The sequence below is a fragment of the Branchiostoma floridae genome, chromosome 4 (genome assembly GCF_000003815.2).
Source record: "Branchiostoma floridae strain S238N-H82 chromosome 4, Bfl_VNyyK, whole genome shotgun sequence".
Classification (NCBI taxonomy): Eukaryota; Metazoa; Chordata; class Leptocardii; order Amphioxiformes; family Branchiostomatidae; genus Branchiostoma; species Branchiostoma floridae.
Genome location: NC_049982.1, coordinates 5,320,192 through 5,340,006, shown reverse-complemented (window position 1 = coordinate 5,340,006; position 19,815 = coordinate 5,320,192). Strand labels below are relative to the sequence as shown.

Below are 19,815 nucleotides of genomic sequence, written 5' to 3'. Positions count from 1 at the left end.
ACAGGCATTGACAGAAAACATCCAGATGAAAGCACATGGCGCGGTGCCATTAATTGAGGGTTACACAAATTGCTTTGTCAAAGCCGTCGTGCATAACGATAAACGTCTACAGACAGAATCTCTGAAGAGCCTTGGCGATTTGTACCTAGAGAAGGGAGAGGTTGGCAAGGACGAGGCAGCATTCACGAAAGCAGCTGGGCTGTACCGAGGGGCATTAAAACGTTGTGACGATTCAGATGGCAGAGAAGCGCTGAAGCATCGCATGAAGTATACGGAGAGAGTCAGAAAAGAAGAAGCTCGGGTAGGACAATGAAAATCCTATTGCTTTCTTTACTACCTGTCGTGGTCTGCTAAAGGTCCATCAAAGTTTCATATCAGTGTCGGTCAGCGACATTGTTGTACAATGGCCAATTAAGGTTTTATTTTGAATTTGCATTTTCATTAACAGAGTAAGTGCATCAGTGAACGTAATGTATTGAAGACAATATATTTTGGACAATGATGTTTTGTCCATTTATCATTTTACAATCTGCTCGATAAATAGTAGTCTTATTTTACCATATATTTATGTGCCATTTCAGAAAAGACAAGGAAAAAGAGTGTCCGGGAGCAGAAAAACTTCTCGCCAAGCTGCTCGTGACAGCAGTCGGGAAACCAAAGCCAGGTTCGTATGTACATTCATTCATTCACCCCAGTAAACATATGTCTAAATCGGCATGTATGCTTTTACGTAATGTGAATCGCTACATCTGACAACCATTTACAGATATTTTGCTTTATTGCAGGATGAATGTTGTAAAGGGCATCTCTAGACGCGTCACCACCATCACCGGCATCAGTGATGAAGTCCAAGAAGACACCGACAGGTTTGTGAATATTACCTCCATTCGAAACTATCATGCCTGATCAAAAGATCACTGCAGACGACAGTATTTACCATGAACAGCAGAAGAAGTGTGAATTGGTCTTGTAGTCGGTCGAGATTAAATTACTTGCAACAATTTCATGATAGATCACAGAACGGCATCGCGATGTACCCTTTTCCATGGTTTCCATCTAAACCGTTTATTGTGAACAGTTAAAGGTACAGCACGCATAGTATATTGCACATAACATGCATCGTTCTGTGAAAATAGATGATTGCATTTTCTACCAGCAGCTTTATATGTGATTCTCTCTTTTACAGTATCTACAAGGAACATCTACAAAAAGGCTGCGGGGCTCTACAAACGGGAGACCTGGACAAAGCAGAGCAAAACTTTGCGGCTGCGCTCAAGTCCGTTCATATCAAAGGTGGGTCTGGGAACATACTTGTAAAGGGATAAAGGGGTCACAAATAGGGGTAGTTGTGCAACAATATCAGTAACGCTATCAAACCAATTTGTTTGCAACGGACATGAGATTTCTGTGTAAGAAATGTTCTTCGCACTTTGGGTGTTTTGATTAAAAAAACATGATACAAGTATCGAAAGACGTAATGTCTGCTAGAAAGATTTATTCCTTTTAACAAGATGCAACAAAATACATTTTGTAGACTGTATTGAACGTTTATGTGTGGCTAAGGACCAAGATAAAATGACTGATATGTTTAGGGTATTATTCTTCAGATCCAAATGCAGGTGATGGCTGGAAAGAAGCAGAGCCCTTATACAAGTTGAGTGAAGTCTACCTGAAAAGAGGAATACGGTCAAAAGACGGCGGAGATTTCACCAAGGCTGCGGCACTGTGCAATGCGGCACTGGTCAGATCTGGGGAAGAAGGCAAGGAGGGCATCAAACGGGCGATTCGTGAAATAACGCAATCATTCGTTAAGCACGTGCTGAGTTCAGATGAAACGATTGATATCGATGACGTAGACAAACACAAGTTAGTCTTGAAGGGAAATCGAGCTTACGTTGAAAAAGAGATTAGAAGAATCGAAGAGCAGGTAAACCCGTATTGCCTCGATGAGGAAGACCCAAAGACAAGAGAAGTAGAGAAAGACAGGACGGAAGCGATCAAAGAATTGTTTCAGACCATTGTTCAAAAGCGGAGAACATTTATCGCTGGTCTTGTAGATAGGTGCATGGAGGTAATGGGTCCCCCTCCCGGAACCTGCAAGTACGCAATGATAGGCCTGGGTTCACAAGCCACAGGACTGGTAACACCATACTCTGATCTGGAATTTGCTATTTTGATTGAGGAGGAAACAGAAAGTAATGTCGAGTATTTCCGCGATCTCACCCACTTCCTGCATCTGAAAGTGATCAATCTGGGAGAAACCATCTTACCAGCCATGGCTATTAAATCCCTTAACGATTTCTGCTCAGACGACCCACTGGATAACTGGTACTTTGACTGTTTAACCCCGCGCGGGTTTGCGTTCGATGGAGCCATGCCAAAGGCGTGTAAGACTCCGCTAGGCACGGGAACGAGTTTACTCATCCGTACGCCGGCTCAAATGGCCGAACTTCTAAAAGACGACCTTACGTTACACTTGAAGAAAGGCTACCATCTTGCAAACATATTGGGCAACGTGTGCCTTATCACAGGAGAACAGGCCTTGATGGAGGAGTATACAGCTTTGTGGACTCAACAACTGCAACAACACGATGGAATAATTCCATTATTGATAGCAAAAAATACTCTGACAGAGAATGCACCAATGTTTCAAATCAATGCCCCAACTGCCAGTTTGCTGAATGTGAAGAAGGAAATGTACCGCTTTGCTAGCCTTGCAATGGAATCTTTGGCACTACTACATGGCATACAGCCGACCACAATCTGGGAGACTATTCAGAGGCTTAAGAATAACGCAGTCCTCAACGACACGAATGCCCATCACCTGATGGTAATGGTCAGCATCTCAGCAGAGCTGAGACTTCGGACGTACATACATAATCGTGGTCAAGCGGACAACATGTCGGCATTGTCATCAATGTCGACGGACGCCGACATTGCGGAGACACTAAAGAAAGTGTTTTATGTCTCAAATACCAAACAGCTAATGAGATACTACTACACGTCAATACCATTGAAGCTATTCATTTCACAACTTGTCAACAACCAGCCGCCGGAAGAACCACCAGTTCTCTTCCTAAATTCTTTAAGACTCAAAGCAGATGTGTTCGAAAATTTGTGTGATTATCAGAAATCAAAGACGTGTCAAGAACATGCACTACAAAACGACCTAGCTAAACAAGATGAGAGCGCCATGCGACCTTACATTGCCCATTCACTTAAAAAGTTGGGCACTGCGTGGATGAATCTTGGTGATCACAGGAAGGCCGTCAACTACTATGAACAGGAATTACAAATGAGATTCAGTATCAGTGGTGAAGACACTGCACATCCAGACATTGCTCAATCGCTGGATAACTTGGGTAATGCCTGGGCGGGCCTTGGCGATCACAGAAAGGCTATCAGCTATCATGAACAGTCGCTACAGATGAAGCGTAGTATTCATGGTGTTGACACTTCGCATTCTGACATTGCCAAGTCGCTCAATAGTTTGGGTACCGTCTGGAGGGACCTTGGAGATCCGAGAAAAGCCATCGGCTATCACGAACAGTCACTACAGATGAAGAGAAACGTCTATGGTGAGGACAATGAACATCTCGATGTTGCCAATTCACTCAACAACTTAGGCGTTGCCTGGAGGGACCTTGGTGACCACAGAAAGGCAATTAGCTACCATCAACGGTCGCTGTTGATGAGGCAGAGTATCTATGGTGCCACCACTGCACATCCCGACATAGCCATGTCGCTTAATAACTTGGGCATCGCCTGGAGGGACCTTGGTGATTACAAGAAGGCAATAACGTACTATGTGAAATCACTACAAATGAGAGTGAGTGTCTACGGTGAAAATGCACACCCTGACATTGCCTCCTCCTTTAACAACTTAGGTACTGCCAAGGAGGAGCTCGGTGATCACAAAAAGGCCATCTTCTACTATGAACATGCACTACAGATGAGACTGAGTATCTACGGCGAGAGTTCGGCACATCCTGATATTGCCTCATCACTTATGAACCTAGGCAACGCCTACGGGGAGCTTGGTGATTACAAGAAGGCTGTCGGCTATTACGAGCAGTCACTGCAAATGAGTCTGAGCATCCTTGGAGAGAGCACTGCACATCCCGAGACTGCCGGCCTACTTCACAACTTGGGCGTCGCCTGGGGAAACCTCGGCGATTACCCAAAGTCTGTCAATTTTCACAAACAGGCTCTACAGATGATGCGAAGCTTATATGGCGAGAGTGCTTTGCATCCCGACATTGCCCGGTCACTTAGCAGCTTGGGTACCGCATGGAATGGCCTTGGTGACTACAGAAAAGCCATCACTTATCATGAATCTTCACTGCAGATGCTACTCAGTATCTATGGTGTCGTGCATCCTCAGGTTGCCCATTCACTCAACAACTTGGGAAACGCCTGGGGGAAACTCGGGGATCACCGAAAGGCCGTGAGCTACCTTAAACTAGCATTACAGATGAAGTTGAGTCTGTGTGGCGAGAACACCATGCATCCTGACGTTGCCCAGTCACTCAGCAACTTGGGTGCGACCTGCCTAAACCTGGGCGACTACAGAATGGCCGTCAATCATTTTGAACAGTCACTGCAAATGGGGAAGCAAATCTACGGCACGAACACGGCACACCCTGACATCGCCGACTTACTGACTAACTTGGGAACTGCATGGGGAATGCTTGGTGATCCAAGAAAGGCCATTAGCTACTACGAGCAATCGCTGGAGATGAACAGGACAATCTATGGTGAAAACGTTGCACAGCCAAGCATTGCCCATATACTTAACAATTTGGGTAACACCTGGAGGGACCTTGGAGATCAAAAAAAGGCAGTCAGCTGTTTTGAGCAGTCTTTGCAGATAAGTCAGACTGTCTATGGTGAGAACACTTCGCATCCTGACATTGCTGCCGCCCGTAACAACTTGGGTAACGCCTGGCTAGGTCTTGGTGACAACAAAAAAGCCATCAACTATTATGAAGAGTCATTACAAATGAGGCGCGAGTTATATGGCGATGGTGCTGCCGATTCGAACATTGCCCACTCCCTTAACAACCTGGGCATCGCCTGGAAAAACCTTGGCGATCATAGAAAAGCCGTCGCCTATTACAACCAGTCACTGAAGATGAGACTGAGTATCTATGGCAAGACAAACGCACATCCCGACATTGCCGCGTCACTTAACAACTTGGGTACCGTCTGGAGGGACCTTGGGGATTACAGAAAGGCTGCAAGTTATTACGAACAGTCGTTACAGATGCAACGTAGCATCTATGGTGAAAACACTGCCCATATTAGCATGGCTATTTCGCTCAACAATTTGAGTAACGTGTGGAGCCGACTTGGTGATCAAGAAAAAGCCAACGACTATCAAACACAGTCCCTGCTGATGAGGCGCTGTATCTATGGTGAAAGCGCTGCACCCCTGACATCACCGCGTCACTGAATTGAATAGCCCGATCCGAGTAAACATATGGCTTATGTTACCATTCCTTTATTAATCTACTGGTACAGTATATAACGTGGAGCTACAAACTACATTCTAATACGAGAATCATCTGACCCTGCTTCGTCATATGCGAAGCTGTTCTTCTGAAGTTGCATTGTATTGACTATGTAACGTTAGTACGTCCTATGTTCGACTGTCTATTACTTTGATATGTATATATATGTATGATATTGACTATAGAAGTGGTAGCGGAAACAACACACGTGGGGTACTCAATGATCCTTTAAATGTGAAAGGTGTAGTAGACGTGCTCTCAACATTACAACATTCAAATTACAATATTCAACATTCAAAGTAGTTTTGAATATAAGGCACGTATCCAGGATAATTTTCTTTTGTTTGAAATACCATTGACACTATAACAGTTCACTTTAATTCTGCATTCACTTTCGGCTCAGTGTAATGATTGAACCTAACCATTATTACCTGTGCAAAATGACAACAGATCTATCAATGATCTACAAATGATTGTCCAAAGTTGGTCGATGTTCATTCCAAAAACGTCGTTCGCTTGTTTCAAGAACCAGTAAGATATGTTTAAGTGTGTACCACATCTTTCTCGTGAAAGGTTAGTAACCGTAACGTCTACGCATCAAAATGACTCTTGCTTCGTGCAAACAAGGTGTATACATGTAGTATCTCGTACTTAGTGAACTTTATTATCTGCATTATAACCACTTATATTGTATGTTATATAATATTCAGTCACCAGGGCTATCCTTCGGCTAGTTGGGTAGTCCTAGCAGTACGTATTGATGCAGTCAAAGTAACAAATTAAATGAAAGTCATGGACAAACTGCATGAGTTTTCTCGGTCTCTGAATATTACTGTTAGTCTTAGGTAAAGTGAGATTGTTTTTTGTAAACTTGTAAATACCATGTCAACGGTATGAATGCAAATACAATATGGTATTTTTTTCGTTATGGATTTTTAAAAAGAAAAATATTGTCTTGTCACTCCTGGATGCCCAGCTCGGCCTGGAGAACGCGCATGCGTGAGTAGGTCTCGTCCCAGTCCACGTACCCGACCTGCAGGTGCCGCTCGCCTCCCGACATGCTGAAGGCAGTCCGGTCGTGCAGGATGCGCAGGTTGTCAAACGCTAGCATGTCGCCTGAAAAAATGGGTCATCAAATTATGAAAGGAGACTAAATTTTGTTTAAGAAGACGTTTCCTTCAGAAGTTAAATTATGTTCCATCACAACTACATTTAAACGTAGGCCAAACTGAAGGCCATGCGTCGTGCAGGATACGGAGGTTGTCAAACGCAGTCATGTTGTCTAAATTGAGATAGCAAATTACAGGGAAATCAGGTTTCTGGCACAGCATTTCAAATTTTACTCAGTCGTCTCCTGGATTGATTAGTAAAAGGACAGACGTTTCAGACACCTCTTCTGTCTTACGTCATTCTCAGTGAAGGAAGACAGAGGATGTATTGTGTATATGCTTATGGAACGGCCTACCCTCTAATGTATTTAGGTGCTTGAGAAACTATCTGTTTTATTTCGTATCTTACTACCTGGGTGTCTATACACCTTTCTCACGCGGCGGCCATGATAGATCTAAAACGAGTTCAATGTGGCAAACAAAAGGCTGTCCATCATAATTAGCAGTTCGACCAATGGTAGCCTGCCAATTAGGAAATCGACCAATAAGTGAATGGCTGCAAATTCGTTAAAAATTTGCATTATTATGTTTTTATTTTGCATCTCTTAAGGGACTATGGGGTCAGTCTACACTACTCTAAATTGCTACATCTTTCGGTGCATAACACTTCTTGTAATATTTATTATTCTATCTTATATCATGAAAATTTGTGTGGTTTTGGGGAAAACTAAATGGGACCTGATTTTAGAAATAAGTTTTGTCTGTTTGCCTCATTGACCTCTTCTTCGATCTATCATGGCCGCCGCGTGAGAAAGGTGTATAGCCTGGGTACCATCCGGGTAGTAGTTCGCTCCTATGTTCGCTTCTGATACCAGCAGAGAAGCGATAGTATATAGTGTATAATGAATGTCAGAGCGAGAAGCGACTGTAACGTTATATAATAAGTGTATGATAAACGCCGGAGCGAACTACTTTCCGGATGGTACCCAGGCTAGGATGCATAACTTACCTTCATCGACGCATAACTCACCTTCTTTCATCTTGTAGCGGATGCAGTTCCTGGGGTTGCTCAGGATGGTGTCGAATGCCCGCATGGCCCGGTAGAACGGCTTGACCTGATCCACGGGCACGTCCAGCACGGAGTCACGTGAGTGCTTCCCGCAGACAACCTTCTGCACCTCGCCCTGATCGCTCACGCTAAAGAGATAAACGAAGTTAGGTAGATCGCGAAAAAAACGCCAATGTGCCTTCAAGGACACTAAAGCTTCTACTGAGAGGAAATTGGCACAAAACTATTGGTCTTTCCCTTCTTGGCCCACTTATATGCTAGTGCTATTCCAAATTCTATTGAGTGCAAGAGTTTTTCCTGACCAGCTAAATCTGAAACAAGAGAGCCAGGAACGATTTCCAACCAAATACAAGGAGGGAATGATGTTACTTCATTTCTAACTAAAAGCCCTCCTAACCTTGGGTGCATCACACCTATGGAATATTGCAATATTTCTTCCCGCTATCCTTGTGCAAATCAATCTTACGGCAAAGTCTGATAGGAGAACATTATTTTATCAAGGATGGCCCAGGTACATGCATGTAACGAAAGGAGGGGTGGGGGCGTGAATAGTTTCATCAGGTTGGTATGTCACTGAAAAAAGATTCTTTTTACGCAACAACAACTTTCTTCTCAGCGACGTGAGCAGTGAGACATATTGCTGCAGTAAAATGCGAACCAGTCAGAATGGCCATGAGGAAGGTGACAGACAACCGTCACCGAAACGTCGGTGAAAATAAAGCTGTTGTTGAGTCTCTTTATTCAGGAGGGGAGGTGTTTCTTACCTGATGATGTGGTGGCGTTCCCTCATGTGGTGCTTGGGCTCGGCCTTCCCTATCCGGTGGAAGTTGACTTTGACCGTGGTGAGGAGTTTGAAAGCGTCCGGGTTCTCCTCCTTCAGCTGATAGGCGGCATTGAAGGCGTCCACTAGCTCACTGGCGCCCCCGTCCGACTCAGTCTGCTTGATGCAGTGCATCATCTGTACCTGTTGGATGACAGAGATGCTTGCTAAGCGGTCCCTGTACTTCAATTAACGTTATGTACCGTCGAATTTGTGTGTTTTGCGTGATACAAAACAGAAAGGAAAAGCACGGCACGGGCACGCGCGTGTACGTGTGTCAGTGTGTGTGCGTGCGCGCACACTATCTGTGTTTGTGTGTGCATGATCGAGTGATTTTGGGTGAGCTTGTGTGTTGATGTGTGTGTGTGTGTGTATGTATGTATGTGTGTGTGTGTGTGTGCGTGCGTGCGTGCGTGTGTGTGTGTGTGTGTGTGTGTGTGTGAGCATTCAATGCTTGTGAGTGCGTGCGTGCGTGTGTGTGTGTGCACATATGTATGTAACGTTATGTGAGGAAAAGGGAGAGAATGTATGGGTCGTCGTGGTGTATTATACACTAACATACTCACGCCCGGCAGGTAGTTGTAGTACGCCAGGTCGGTATGCAGGCCGAGTGGGGCGGTGCTCAGGAGAAAGTTGCCGTGGATGGGCTTGACTTTCAACATCTGCTCCGCCCTGTGGTGCAGAAGGAAGGAGATACTACATTGTGAATGAAAGAGCGTCGATCTATTTAGTTGATGTAAACCAACGGTTGGATGACAATTCTTCCTCTTCTAACAGTAAGAAAAATACAAAATGCATAGACCTTTTCCGATTCCAATTCTTCATTCTCATAGTCATAGTTAAATAGAAGTCTCAGTTGAAAGCGTATACCTTATCATGTATAAAAAATGAGAAAAGGTTCATGGAAAATATTGCACACAAAAAAAGACTGTGACTCCTACCCTAAAAAGGTCATTTTAGGAAACGCCACCCGATTGGCCAGCTCCTGAAACTGTCCGACCTGACGCGGCACGTTCTGCACCAGAACGAGGCCGATGGTGTCCAGGAGGAACAGGAAGTCGTACAAGGCGCGATCGTCTGTCAAAAGCGCGGGAAAATCAGCCGTGGGCAAGTTTGTGAAAAGCTCAGCTCCCCACAGCTGCTTCTGAAATACAATGGATAAGAAAATGATACTATTCACCCACAAATCCATGGTATCATGATGGTCAAGTTTTGCCCTGATTCATCACACACTGTTCACATCTTCATATGTTCGCAGTGGTTTTGCGGTTCGCGGTAAAATCTCCACAATTCATGACAACACGAATATGCGTTTCAAATGTAACGTTATGAATACGGAATTGTTCCAGCCACTACAGCTAAATAAAGCCCAAGTGAAAATAGATGGATTTACTGTATATTGGATTCAGCCTCTACAGTCCATCTTCTGAAGAATTCAAACATCGTCTTTCACGATGATCTTAAAAAAATGAAGAATTTAGAAAAGAACATTGCAAGGAAACACCAACCACACACCAGAGTCAAGAGCGCTATATGCTTAATGCTTGTATAATATTTCGCTAACATGCTGTGAACAAATAATCTTTTACTCGGCTTTCTTTGGTCAGCGTGTTAACAAATGTACAAGTCTGTCGCTGATCTCAGCGTCTAACGTCGTTACTCGTATACCCCTGTCACATTATCCTCGATCTTCGGGCGTATCGATGGAAGATCGGCAGAGGGTTGCGAGTATTTTTCACCTAAAAACTGTCCCTGTCACATATAAGCCATACTTTGTACCTTGTACAATTGTTGCGCAACAAAGTTTTTATCATAAGCGAGGCTCGGGCGATTGCCGCAGAATCATCGCCCGATCGATTGTTGCCAAATGTGACAGGGGTATTAAGAAAACATCATGTTTAACACGCGTCAGTGTAATCAGCTAACATAATGAACATGACGGAGCGAGGTACCTTCCTCCTCCATCGCCTCTCCCTGTCGGCCCTGGCCTGGGTACTGAAGCAGCGGTCCCGCAGCCACTGCCAGTCGTACCGGCTCTGGTGTCCGTCCGGCCACGTCACGTGCAGGCTGTTTCCCCTATCTGAGAGTAAAATCAGTGGCATCATTATCTCCTTGAAAAATGGAGATATTGTCTGTGTGTGTGTGATTGTATGTGTGTGTGTGTGTGTGTGTGTGTGCGTGTGTGTTTGTGTGTCCAGATATTTGTGGTCAGCATAGCTTTAGAACCTTTAGATGGATTGTAATGATATTTGGTATGTAGGTAGGAGTCAGGAGGTCAAGGTCAATTTTTGACCCCCTGGTATGTGACCTTGGTACTGCAGCAGAATTGTCGTTTTTGTAGCGTTTGACTTGGGCGTGCTATGAACTTAATTTGTTTGGTGGCAGATAGCTTGTTTTTAATGTGTCAGTTATCATTGCCACGCCATTGCACAATGTAGGAGCTAAATTCTTGATTTGTTAAGCCCCCTTTACAAAATGGACATTTTCGGCCGGAGTATGACCGGCGTTTGGGCGATTATGCGGGCCTCGACCGATTTTTAGCAGCTCGGCCGGCGTTTGCGGGGCAGCTCGGCCTGCACTTAATTTCAGCGAGGCCTCGGTGGCGAGCGTTGAGCTCGGAGAGCTCGTCAATGGGTTGCATGTAGCTCGACCGGAGCTTGTCCGGGCAAAGGCCAAGACTTGGCCAATACTCGGCCGGCAACCCGACGGTTTTTGACTCTCTCTTTTTCGGTCGGAGTTTGCCCGAACTCTTCTGCCTCGCGCCAGACTCGTTCGGGCTTCCTGCAATAACCGGACGATATTCCGTCCGACTTTTAACAAGTTTGGCGTGCTTTGGGCGAGCGTTGTGCTGGTGTCGCTGGGAGCTCGGGAGGGCTCCGGCAGAATTTTAACTGTCACCTAATCAATTTGACACCTGTGTTGAACACGTGCCTTTGTTTTGGGCTTTCATCTTTAGTAAACAGTTTGTTCCGAAAAATAAGATACATAAAGACTACTGTATGAACTTAAGAAAGCTACCTTTTATAATGTAAGGCAATTGGACACGAAGACAATACTTCCTATTTATTTTTTGCTATAGGTTTGGATGTGTGAGTTCATATATTCTTCATGTCTGAAGGCTTCCAGTTTGTAACTCGGACGGCCTTTGCCGGCCTTCGCTTGAGGTTCGCCCAAGGTTCGCCCGAGGTTTGCCCGATTTCAGCTTTGTCTAAATTATTTTATTATGTTGAATAAGACTGGTCTGTTCACTTTGTGGCTCTTGTGGTAGTTTTCAGATTGGTGTATCACAACATTCCAGTTGATGTTATTGTTTTCAGCGTGCTCGTCCACTCCACTCATGTCCTACATATATTCCGCAACTCAGAAATTACATTTGACACAAATATTGGCTTTTTACAAGGTCAGTCAGTTCTGACTTCGTCCACGTTCAAGACATAGTACAATCTCTTTAACAAATTATAATCAGTTGTGTTGGACGGACGTCGGACGGGCTCCGTCCATTTGTAAAGGGGGCAGATTTTCAGCGAAAAATACAGCCGATACTCGGGCGATGTTGAAATTCGGCGAACTCTGACCGAGCTACAAATTCGGCCGGCGTCCGCATGAATTGTAAAGCCGGCTTAAAGGGGGCTTTATAACAGCTGCAGCTACGCAGGTAAAACACATGAAAAATACATGGACATTCCCCCACACTTTTTAACATTGACAGATTAGTTTGGTATCTTGTTCAGCATAGTCGTTTGTTGGTATATTCAAACAAAAAAGCACTACTTTTAAGAATGGAAGCTCACCTCGCGCGGCTGCATGGGCGGGTGCGACGTCCAGGTCAAGCTCTGACGTCAGAACCAGGCGTTTGTTTAGGTCCGCCTGGAAACACTCCGAACACTGTCGTGACAGAACACCGCAAGATCATAAACAACGTTAAGTACACGTCTATGCATGTACAATGTATTATGCTTCCAGTTTTTCTATGTCCAAATTCCCACTGGAAACACTCCGAACACTGCCGTGACAGAACACCACAAAATCATAAACAACGTTAAGTACACTCATATATTATGCGTCTGGTGTTTAGCCTTGTATCCAGCCGTATTATAGCTCCCGAGTCTCTTCTGTCCTCTCAGCAAATAAAGAGGACAATTCTGGAGCTAGAACACGGCTGGATACCAGGCTATCTAATTTTTCTTCATCTAAATTCCTATTGGAGCAATTTGTGCTTTATACAGTATCAAAATGTTCACCTATCCCATTGTGTACGGAGCAATTGTCGATGTTAATTGCGACATATGAATGTGCCCTGTGGACTAAAAAAAGTAGTAGTAGTAGTAGTAGTTGTAGTAGTAGTAACCTTTATCTATACTGGTAATGCCCTGTCGGCCTAGGCCGTTCTTCCCAGAGGACCAGTTGAGGGGAGGGGTCACGGGAAAAAAATAAATAAACAGAAAATTGATGCAGTGGTTGCTGGTTGCGTAGGTGGTTGCTGGTTGCGTAAGACGATTGGTTAGCAGAGGGTTTAACTATGCAAAAATGGACGAGACTGATATAATGTGGCTTGTTGTGACTGGAGGTAGCTGTATGTGCCAGGCTTGACTGTATGTTCTTTAGTGTCTGCTCAATGTTTTGTACACAATGATATCTAGAGTCAACAGAATGTACAACTTTTCGAGTTGTTAACATATACAGAGCTTTGTTTCAAATAAACTACGAAGGGTTGGTGTTCTAAGAAGATAGGGTTCCGGTCTGTTATAAAGCCAAATCTCGGAATGCTCTTACAAGAGAATGTGAGATGTTACGACGGAAACTCCACCACTCCATATGGAACCTTAGTAACCACTTTCGCTGAGACCCACCTGACAGTTGTCCCTCAGCCAGATGTACGGGAACCTGTCCACCCCTCCCGCGGACCATTCCACTTCCACCGTCTCCGACGAACTGTCCAATTTCGCCCTTTCCATGTTTTAAACTGCAATTCAGGCTGCGAATAGCTTAAACCTACCAACAACACTGGAGGTCGGACCCTACTAGTGTTACCTAGCAGTGAAACATTGCCGACCCAGGTTGTAAAGTAACGCATATACAGTTGACTATTCGGACTTTGACCGACTATGACACGTGAATGTGGACAGGTGCGCTCTGACGTTATTATGTATACAGTAACGGCAACAGTTTATGTGGTCAACATGCAGACTTGATACAAGGTTGAACAACCTGCTAAATAGGACAGCCTCAGATTTATCGTTACCAGTTTGACATCGGGGAAAAACAATCGTTGTGCACTGCACAGCATTGGTGATCTTTTTGAAATAACAATATAAACTCAGTATAAAAAGTTCAGAAACGTAACCTTGATCAATAATTTCTCCGTTGCTACTTGAATACTTTGCTGTGTCACTGAAAGGCTAAAGGCCGCATGGCCGCCCGGGAGAGTTGATTGAGGGGGATGGGTGGAAAAAGCATCACTATATAATTTACCTGCAGAATCTGCTGATAGAAATTACAATTTGAGGCTAAAGATGGAAGTATCTATAGTATAGCATTGTTATGTTACTTCTGTAAAATATAGAATATCAGATCCCTGATCATTTTCAATCAGTTTGAGGTACTCCCAATAACATTTGTAATGTTGATGCAAACCATTTCATAATTAGTCTGTGACCAGAGGGTAACCTCTGGCGACAGACGTTTAGTTTTGTCACGTTTACGCGCGTTCGCATCTGTATCTGTATGTTCCCGCTGTCTGAATCCTATGTGGTTTGGCAGATCCTCTGCACTGAGGTTGACAATGATGCACGTGGGTTTTTTTTTTTTTTGGCGGCAGGTGGTTTTATTATGGATGTTATAAAATAACACCCCTACAAAATGTTCGTCTTCCGGTGTACTGGTCCAGATCCCCTGTATATGGGCCATGCGGTAATTGATATTGTCAAGCAGATACGTGGTTTTATCTGATTGTCAAACTTATTCGCGTTCGCATCTGTATCTGCGTGTTCCCGTTGTCGCATACGTACGTTGTTTTGCAAGTCCTCTGCACTGAGGTTGACGATGATGCACGTTGTTTTTTTCACGGCTGCTGGTTTTATTATGGATGTATAAAAATATCACCCCTACAATTTGTTCGTCTTACGGTGTTTTGGTCCAGGGCCGCTTTGACAGTTGTTCACCTTTCTGGAAATATGTTGGATTATGATTTTACCATACACACAAGTTGACAGTTGCTCGAAATGTGTCAACATCTGTGAAAAGCTGTGACCAGCTGTTCATGTTGTGAACAGCTGCGACCAGCTGGTCATGATATGTTTGACAACTTCGATCTACTTTGAATATGACAGTATCACCTATTTATTGTAATTTTATGTAGCTGTGGGTCAATGGCCATTTATGCTTTAAAGGAACATGGTTGGTACTTTTATTATGATAATGTTGTCTTCATATATACTTGTACCTTCAGCCTCTTGTTATGGTTGTAATAATTTCAGAAATCCAAGTTTGCCAAGACTAGCCTAAATAGACAAAGCTGGGTGAACACACTATACGATGAAGCGTGTAAGCCATATTATAAACTAGAGTTCGGGGACCTCATACCTCCATGAAATATTTATTGCTTTTTTTGTGGATGGTATGTTTATATTCGGTTGTGTTTGAGAGTAATGGTTATATAATATGTTATGGGAAAGTAGTGGTGTATTTATTTAATGACACAGAGGATGTCCATCTGATTAGTAATTATCAAAATGTGACACTTAATTGTGTAATGTGCGTTTAAGAGGTCAACGGCATATGGTAGCGTGGTGTTCCTTAAGCTTGATGTTTGGCATTTAAAATGTCTAAGGTTGTCAGCATTATTGAGGTTCGACTATGTGCCTCAGAGCTGTGTGGTGGGAGGAAGTTGGGAAACTCAGAAAGAAGAAGGGATGTGGCCAACTTTAGTCAGATGGTGATTTGATTTTCCACTAATATGTCATAACATCAGCTGTTCACACGGTACAAAAACGAGATGCACACTTTCCTCTGACAGCCCTACACCAACTGTAAGATGAATACTTGGCGCCGTGACCCCGTCTGCTAAAAAACAAGTACCATTGGCTACGAAAGAGACAATTAACAACTGTCCCTTATCGTAACAAAATCAGAACATCTGTATTGCCCATAAAACTTCTGACACCCAACCCAGATGAGAGGACCTAATGGCAATTTAATCACCATGTCACTCAAATCAGCAGTACAGTATGTGAGACATCCATACCTGTTAAGCATTATCGTTAAATGTACCTCAACTTCTTACAATTATACTTACGCTTCACATCTCCATGATATCCTAAGCAGACATAAATAAAACTAATTATCATATTAAAAAAACTCGGGGTTCCCCAAACAGCTGTCACCTCACCATCTGCTTTGAGCTAAGCCCATTAACAAACACATAAAGCACGATGCCTGTATATATATATATATCTCAAATATAGGGGTGATTTCTGATATTATTACATCGATTATAACGACATATACGGCTCCCAAAATCTCATCGATTCGAGCTTTCATCACACCCCACCAACACAACAAGTATGAAACCAATCCATTCAGCCGTTCTTGAGTAATCATCTACACAGACAGAGACACATAACAGAAACTAGAGTTCGGGGACCTCATACCTCCATGAAATATTTATTGCTTTTTTGTGGATGGTATGTATGTTTATAGTTGGTTGTATTTGAGAATAAAAGTTATATATGTTATGGGAAAGAAGTGGTGTAATCATTTAAATATCGCAAACGGGAACAAAATATAGGTGCGAATACCACAGACAGTAACCACTCATTTTCCAAGACAGGCATTATGTTCTACAATACTGGGTAAAATCGCAACTGTATGCTTTGTCATAATATGACATATGACAAATTCAATAATGAAATGCAAGAAATACAATACAGGATACAAACACATCATCAACACAACCAAAAGGACATGAAATATCCGACAACCAATACCTACATGTAGCATACGGGGACAAGTTGATGCCCGATATATAATAATGCAAGTACTTACCAACACAACATCAGCATAAGCCACGCGGAGCACAAAATCTAACAGCGCAAACGAAGTATAACACACCAGGTCCCCAAAGGCACAAGTGGCTAAATACAAAGTTATTTATCATATTCAAATTGTCCAGCATCGGGAAACAGTTGCCCAGCATCGGGAAACAGTTGCCCAGCATACTAACGAAACTTCCGGGTTACGCAGCCCAAAACAGATGTTCTAGAATGTTGGGCTGGGCAAACAGGGGCAATAATGTGCCAACTGTTACAAATATTTGAAACGGTCCTAAGCAGACATAAATAAAACTAATGGGGGTTCCCCATACAGCTGTCATAGAAATCACCTCACCATCTGCTTGCAGCTAAGCCCATTAACAAGCACATAAAGCACGATGCCTGTACCAATATATCTCAAATATAGGGGTGATTTCTGACATTATTACATCGATTATAACGACAGATACGGCTTCCAAAATCTCATCGTTTCAAGCTTTTATCACACCGCACCAACATAACAAGTATGAAACCAATCCATCCAGCCGTTCTTGAGTAAACATCTACACAGACAGAGACACCTAACAGAAAATATAACCTCCATTCCATGACATTTCATGGAGGTAAATATAACCTCCATTCCATGACATTTCATGGAGGTAATTATAAAATTACATCAAGGTCCTGTTCCGTGCTTCATACTTACGTCCATAACAGAAACATGTTAGTAATTGGCGCGTTTGTCAGTCTGCCTGTCGGTCTTGTAGCACTTGTAGGTGTGTCTTCTGTGAATGTGCCTGTGTATTAGACCATCCGGTTACTTATCGTCACCATAACTTGAGACTTTGACCACATGTTATCTCACAATCCATACCTGTTTAGGTCTTTAACATTAAGATTCACATGACATAGACATATTAAGCAACTTTAAATAAAACGATATAGTTAACACCGTGAAAAGAATCATTATAGGATATAAGCACAACGTCACACACCAAAGAAGACAAAACAAGCAACATATACCAGACCGACGTCACATACTATGTTACCTGCGGTCACTTGTTGGAATTTATGCTTAAAAATGATATCTTTCGATGGTAACCTGAGAAACGTTTGCAAATTATCAAAACTAATTCAAAAACATGGCATTTTGTATTTCCTTTCTTTCGAAATATTTATTAATATTAATAACAATTTATAATTATATGACATTAATTCTAAAATATTACAAATATCATTGAAAAACCCGCATGGTGTCTTGGAATCGACTCTAATACAATGCTGTTGTTTAAGTATTCAAAATATACTTCTCGGCCAGCAAACCCCTCTGGTATGCTATCTGTCTATATTTGTCCATTTTCTACCATTTTCAGTGGCTTGTGGAGCCTGGTAGAGGATAAGAAACCCATACGGACTTCATACGGACTTTATATATATACATGACCGCACCCCCACGAAGGTATGGTCGGCAAGTTTAAATTACAAAACGGTGGTCTTTGCTGTCGGCAGATTAATCCAGATCTGTTTGGAGATATATGTGCACCGTTGTTCACACCAAGGGGCCCCGGGTCCGAAAGTTGCGGGGTTCAAACCTTTTTGGCAAATATAAAAGTTCAAGAGCGTGCAACGTGGCAGGGTAGGTCCCGAACATGGCATTGTACGTGGGCTTGAGAGGAGCGCATCTGCGTATTTTCGAGCTCGTGTCTCTCCAACGAGCCAACAAGTTGATAAGTCGCTTTATGACGAGGCCATACACCTCATTTGCCGCCAACACTGGAGTGTCTCAGGCAACCGCCACGGCCAGGCCGATCGCGAGCTCCCCAAAGCTGTTCCTTCCTATCGGCTGGTCGGGCAATGGTCACGCGAGGGGGCCGCAGGGCCTACAGCTGGGGCCCGCCAGGGAATGTAGCATGTTTTACGGACATTCCGAGGCTTCTCCAGGTAAGGGGATCGGAAAGGTAAAGTTGACGGATGCTGAAGGCGCTGTGGAGGTGGAGTGGTCCGCGGGAGGGGTGAGCAAGTACCCGTACGTCTGGCTGAGGGACAACTGTCAGGTGTGTCAAAAGAATATACATTGGCTCCGTATTGGATGCACTGTGGTTTAGCCACAACCTGCCCCAATTTGCTTACACTAGCACAAAACAGGGCACGGTTCGATAGATTGCATTGAGTGACAAATCCACAAAACGCTGTGTAGTGTAAGACCAAGGATGATTTATACCCCTATGAACGGAGGTACTTAAGTATTTGTAAACTGGTAAATGCAGAAATGGTCTCGGTGGCTTTATGCGGCGTTCGCAGAGACCTTTTTTGTTCTGGTTTCTCCCCTGGTAGATTCGTTTAGATCGGCGTCAGTTGACATATGCTAAAGTCGTCCGTCAGCTTTCTGTTTACACGCGTACGCAGAGACCCGGGGCTCCCGCTCTGCCTCTAGCCCTCTACTGTGCCCCACATTTTGAATACTCTACTGTGCCCCACATTTTGAATAAGTGGTGACTCCGCATTGACCTTAACACTTTGTGACATGTGCATTTGATCACAATGTTCATCCACTAGTATGTCATTGTCATGCGACCAGCTGTTTTCCTCAGGTGGACATTCTTTGCATAGTTTAACGCTCTGCAATTAGAGAAGAATTTTGCATTTATGCGACGATCCCTGCTATTCCCATGCAGTGTCCCATGTGTTACGAGTCGGAGTACGGCAACCGCCTGATTCTGACGTCAGAGCTGGACACGGAGATAGTTCCCGCCAGGGCTGAAACACGAGGTAAGGGCAACAACCTAGTATGGTGTTTTTATCTATGACGTGACGTAACGTCACAGTTAACACATACGCTGGCTGTGAGGAAAACACTTACAATTTTCAACGTTTCAGTGGTTTGCTAGGAAATAATTTTGATTATCATATAGCCAGGCGCCGCGGACCAATCAGAAGGCCCCGTTCCACGTTGGTTATGACGCAGTAACATATAGATTCCGGCCAGGCCGGTGTATTCGCTCTTTCTGATTGGTCAGAATGAATCGACACCGGCACCGTTGTCGATTTGCATCGACACTGCCGGTGCCGGTGTCGATTCATTCTGACCAATCAGAACGAGCAATACACTCAAGAAAGTAAGACATATACAGGCATTGGCCAATCAAAAGGATCGAAACATATGCCAGAGCAGAGGGAATAACGTATAGTACCAAGGAATCTATGCGTCATACAGGAGTTTGCAAGTTTGAGTAGGCTATATGATAATAACGTTAATGACCCGCCTGTTCCTCGG

The 19,815-nt window shown here is 43.7% G+C and overlaps 2 protein-coding genes and 1 long non-coding RNA gene across 3 annotated transcripts in view; 2 read left to right on the top strand and 1 right to left on the bottom strand.

Moving 5' to 3' along the window:
• The first annotated feature begins 591 nt into the window (after positions 1 to 591).
• Positions 592 to 1,287, top strand: LOC118415038. Its single transcript, XR_004831059.1, has 3 exons — positions 592 to 664; positions 786 to 866; positions 1,187 to 1,287. It is a non-coding gene; the product is annotated as an uncharacterized LOC118415038 (long non-coding RNA).
• Positions 1,288 to 5,466: 4,179 nt separating this feature from the next.
• Positions 5,467 to 13,479, bottom strand: LOC118415037 (gamma-butyrobetaine dioxygenase-like). The gene is made up of 8 exons (XM_035819416.1): positions 13,362 to 13,479; positions 12,303 to 12,396; positions 10,464 to 10,591; positions 9,453 to 9,655; positions 9,078 to 9,183; positions 8,456 to 8,655; positions 7,653 to 7,819; positions 5,467 to 6,629 (listed from the first exon to the last, which is right to left on the bottom strand). Exons 1-8 carry the CDS (start codon positions 13,464 to 13,466, stop codon positions 6,472 to 6,474), a joined length of 1,161 nt encoding a protein of 386 aa, XP_035675309.1. The 5' UTR covers positions 13,467 to 13,479; the 3' UTR covers positions 5,467 to 6,471.
• Positions 13,480 to 18,190: 4,711 nt separating this feature from the next.
• The window catches only part of LOC118413080 (gamma-butyrobetaine dioxygenase-like), a 3,720-nt gene continuing 2,095 nt past the window's right edge, over positions 18,191 to 19,815 (top strand). Inside the window, exons 1-2 of the mRNA XM_035816226.1 lie at positions 18,191 to 18,595; positions 19,217 to 19,310. Coding sequence (XP_035672119.1) covers positions 18,191 to 18,595; positions 19,217 to 19,310 — 499 coding nt within the window. The remainder of the gene's footprint in view (positions 18,596 to 19,216; positions 19,311 to 19,815) is intronic.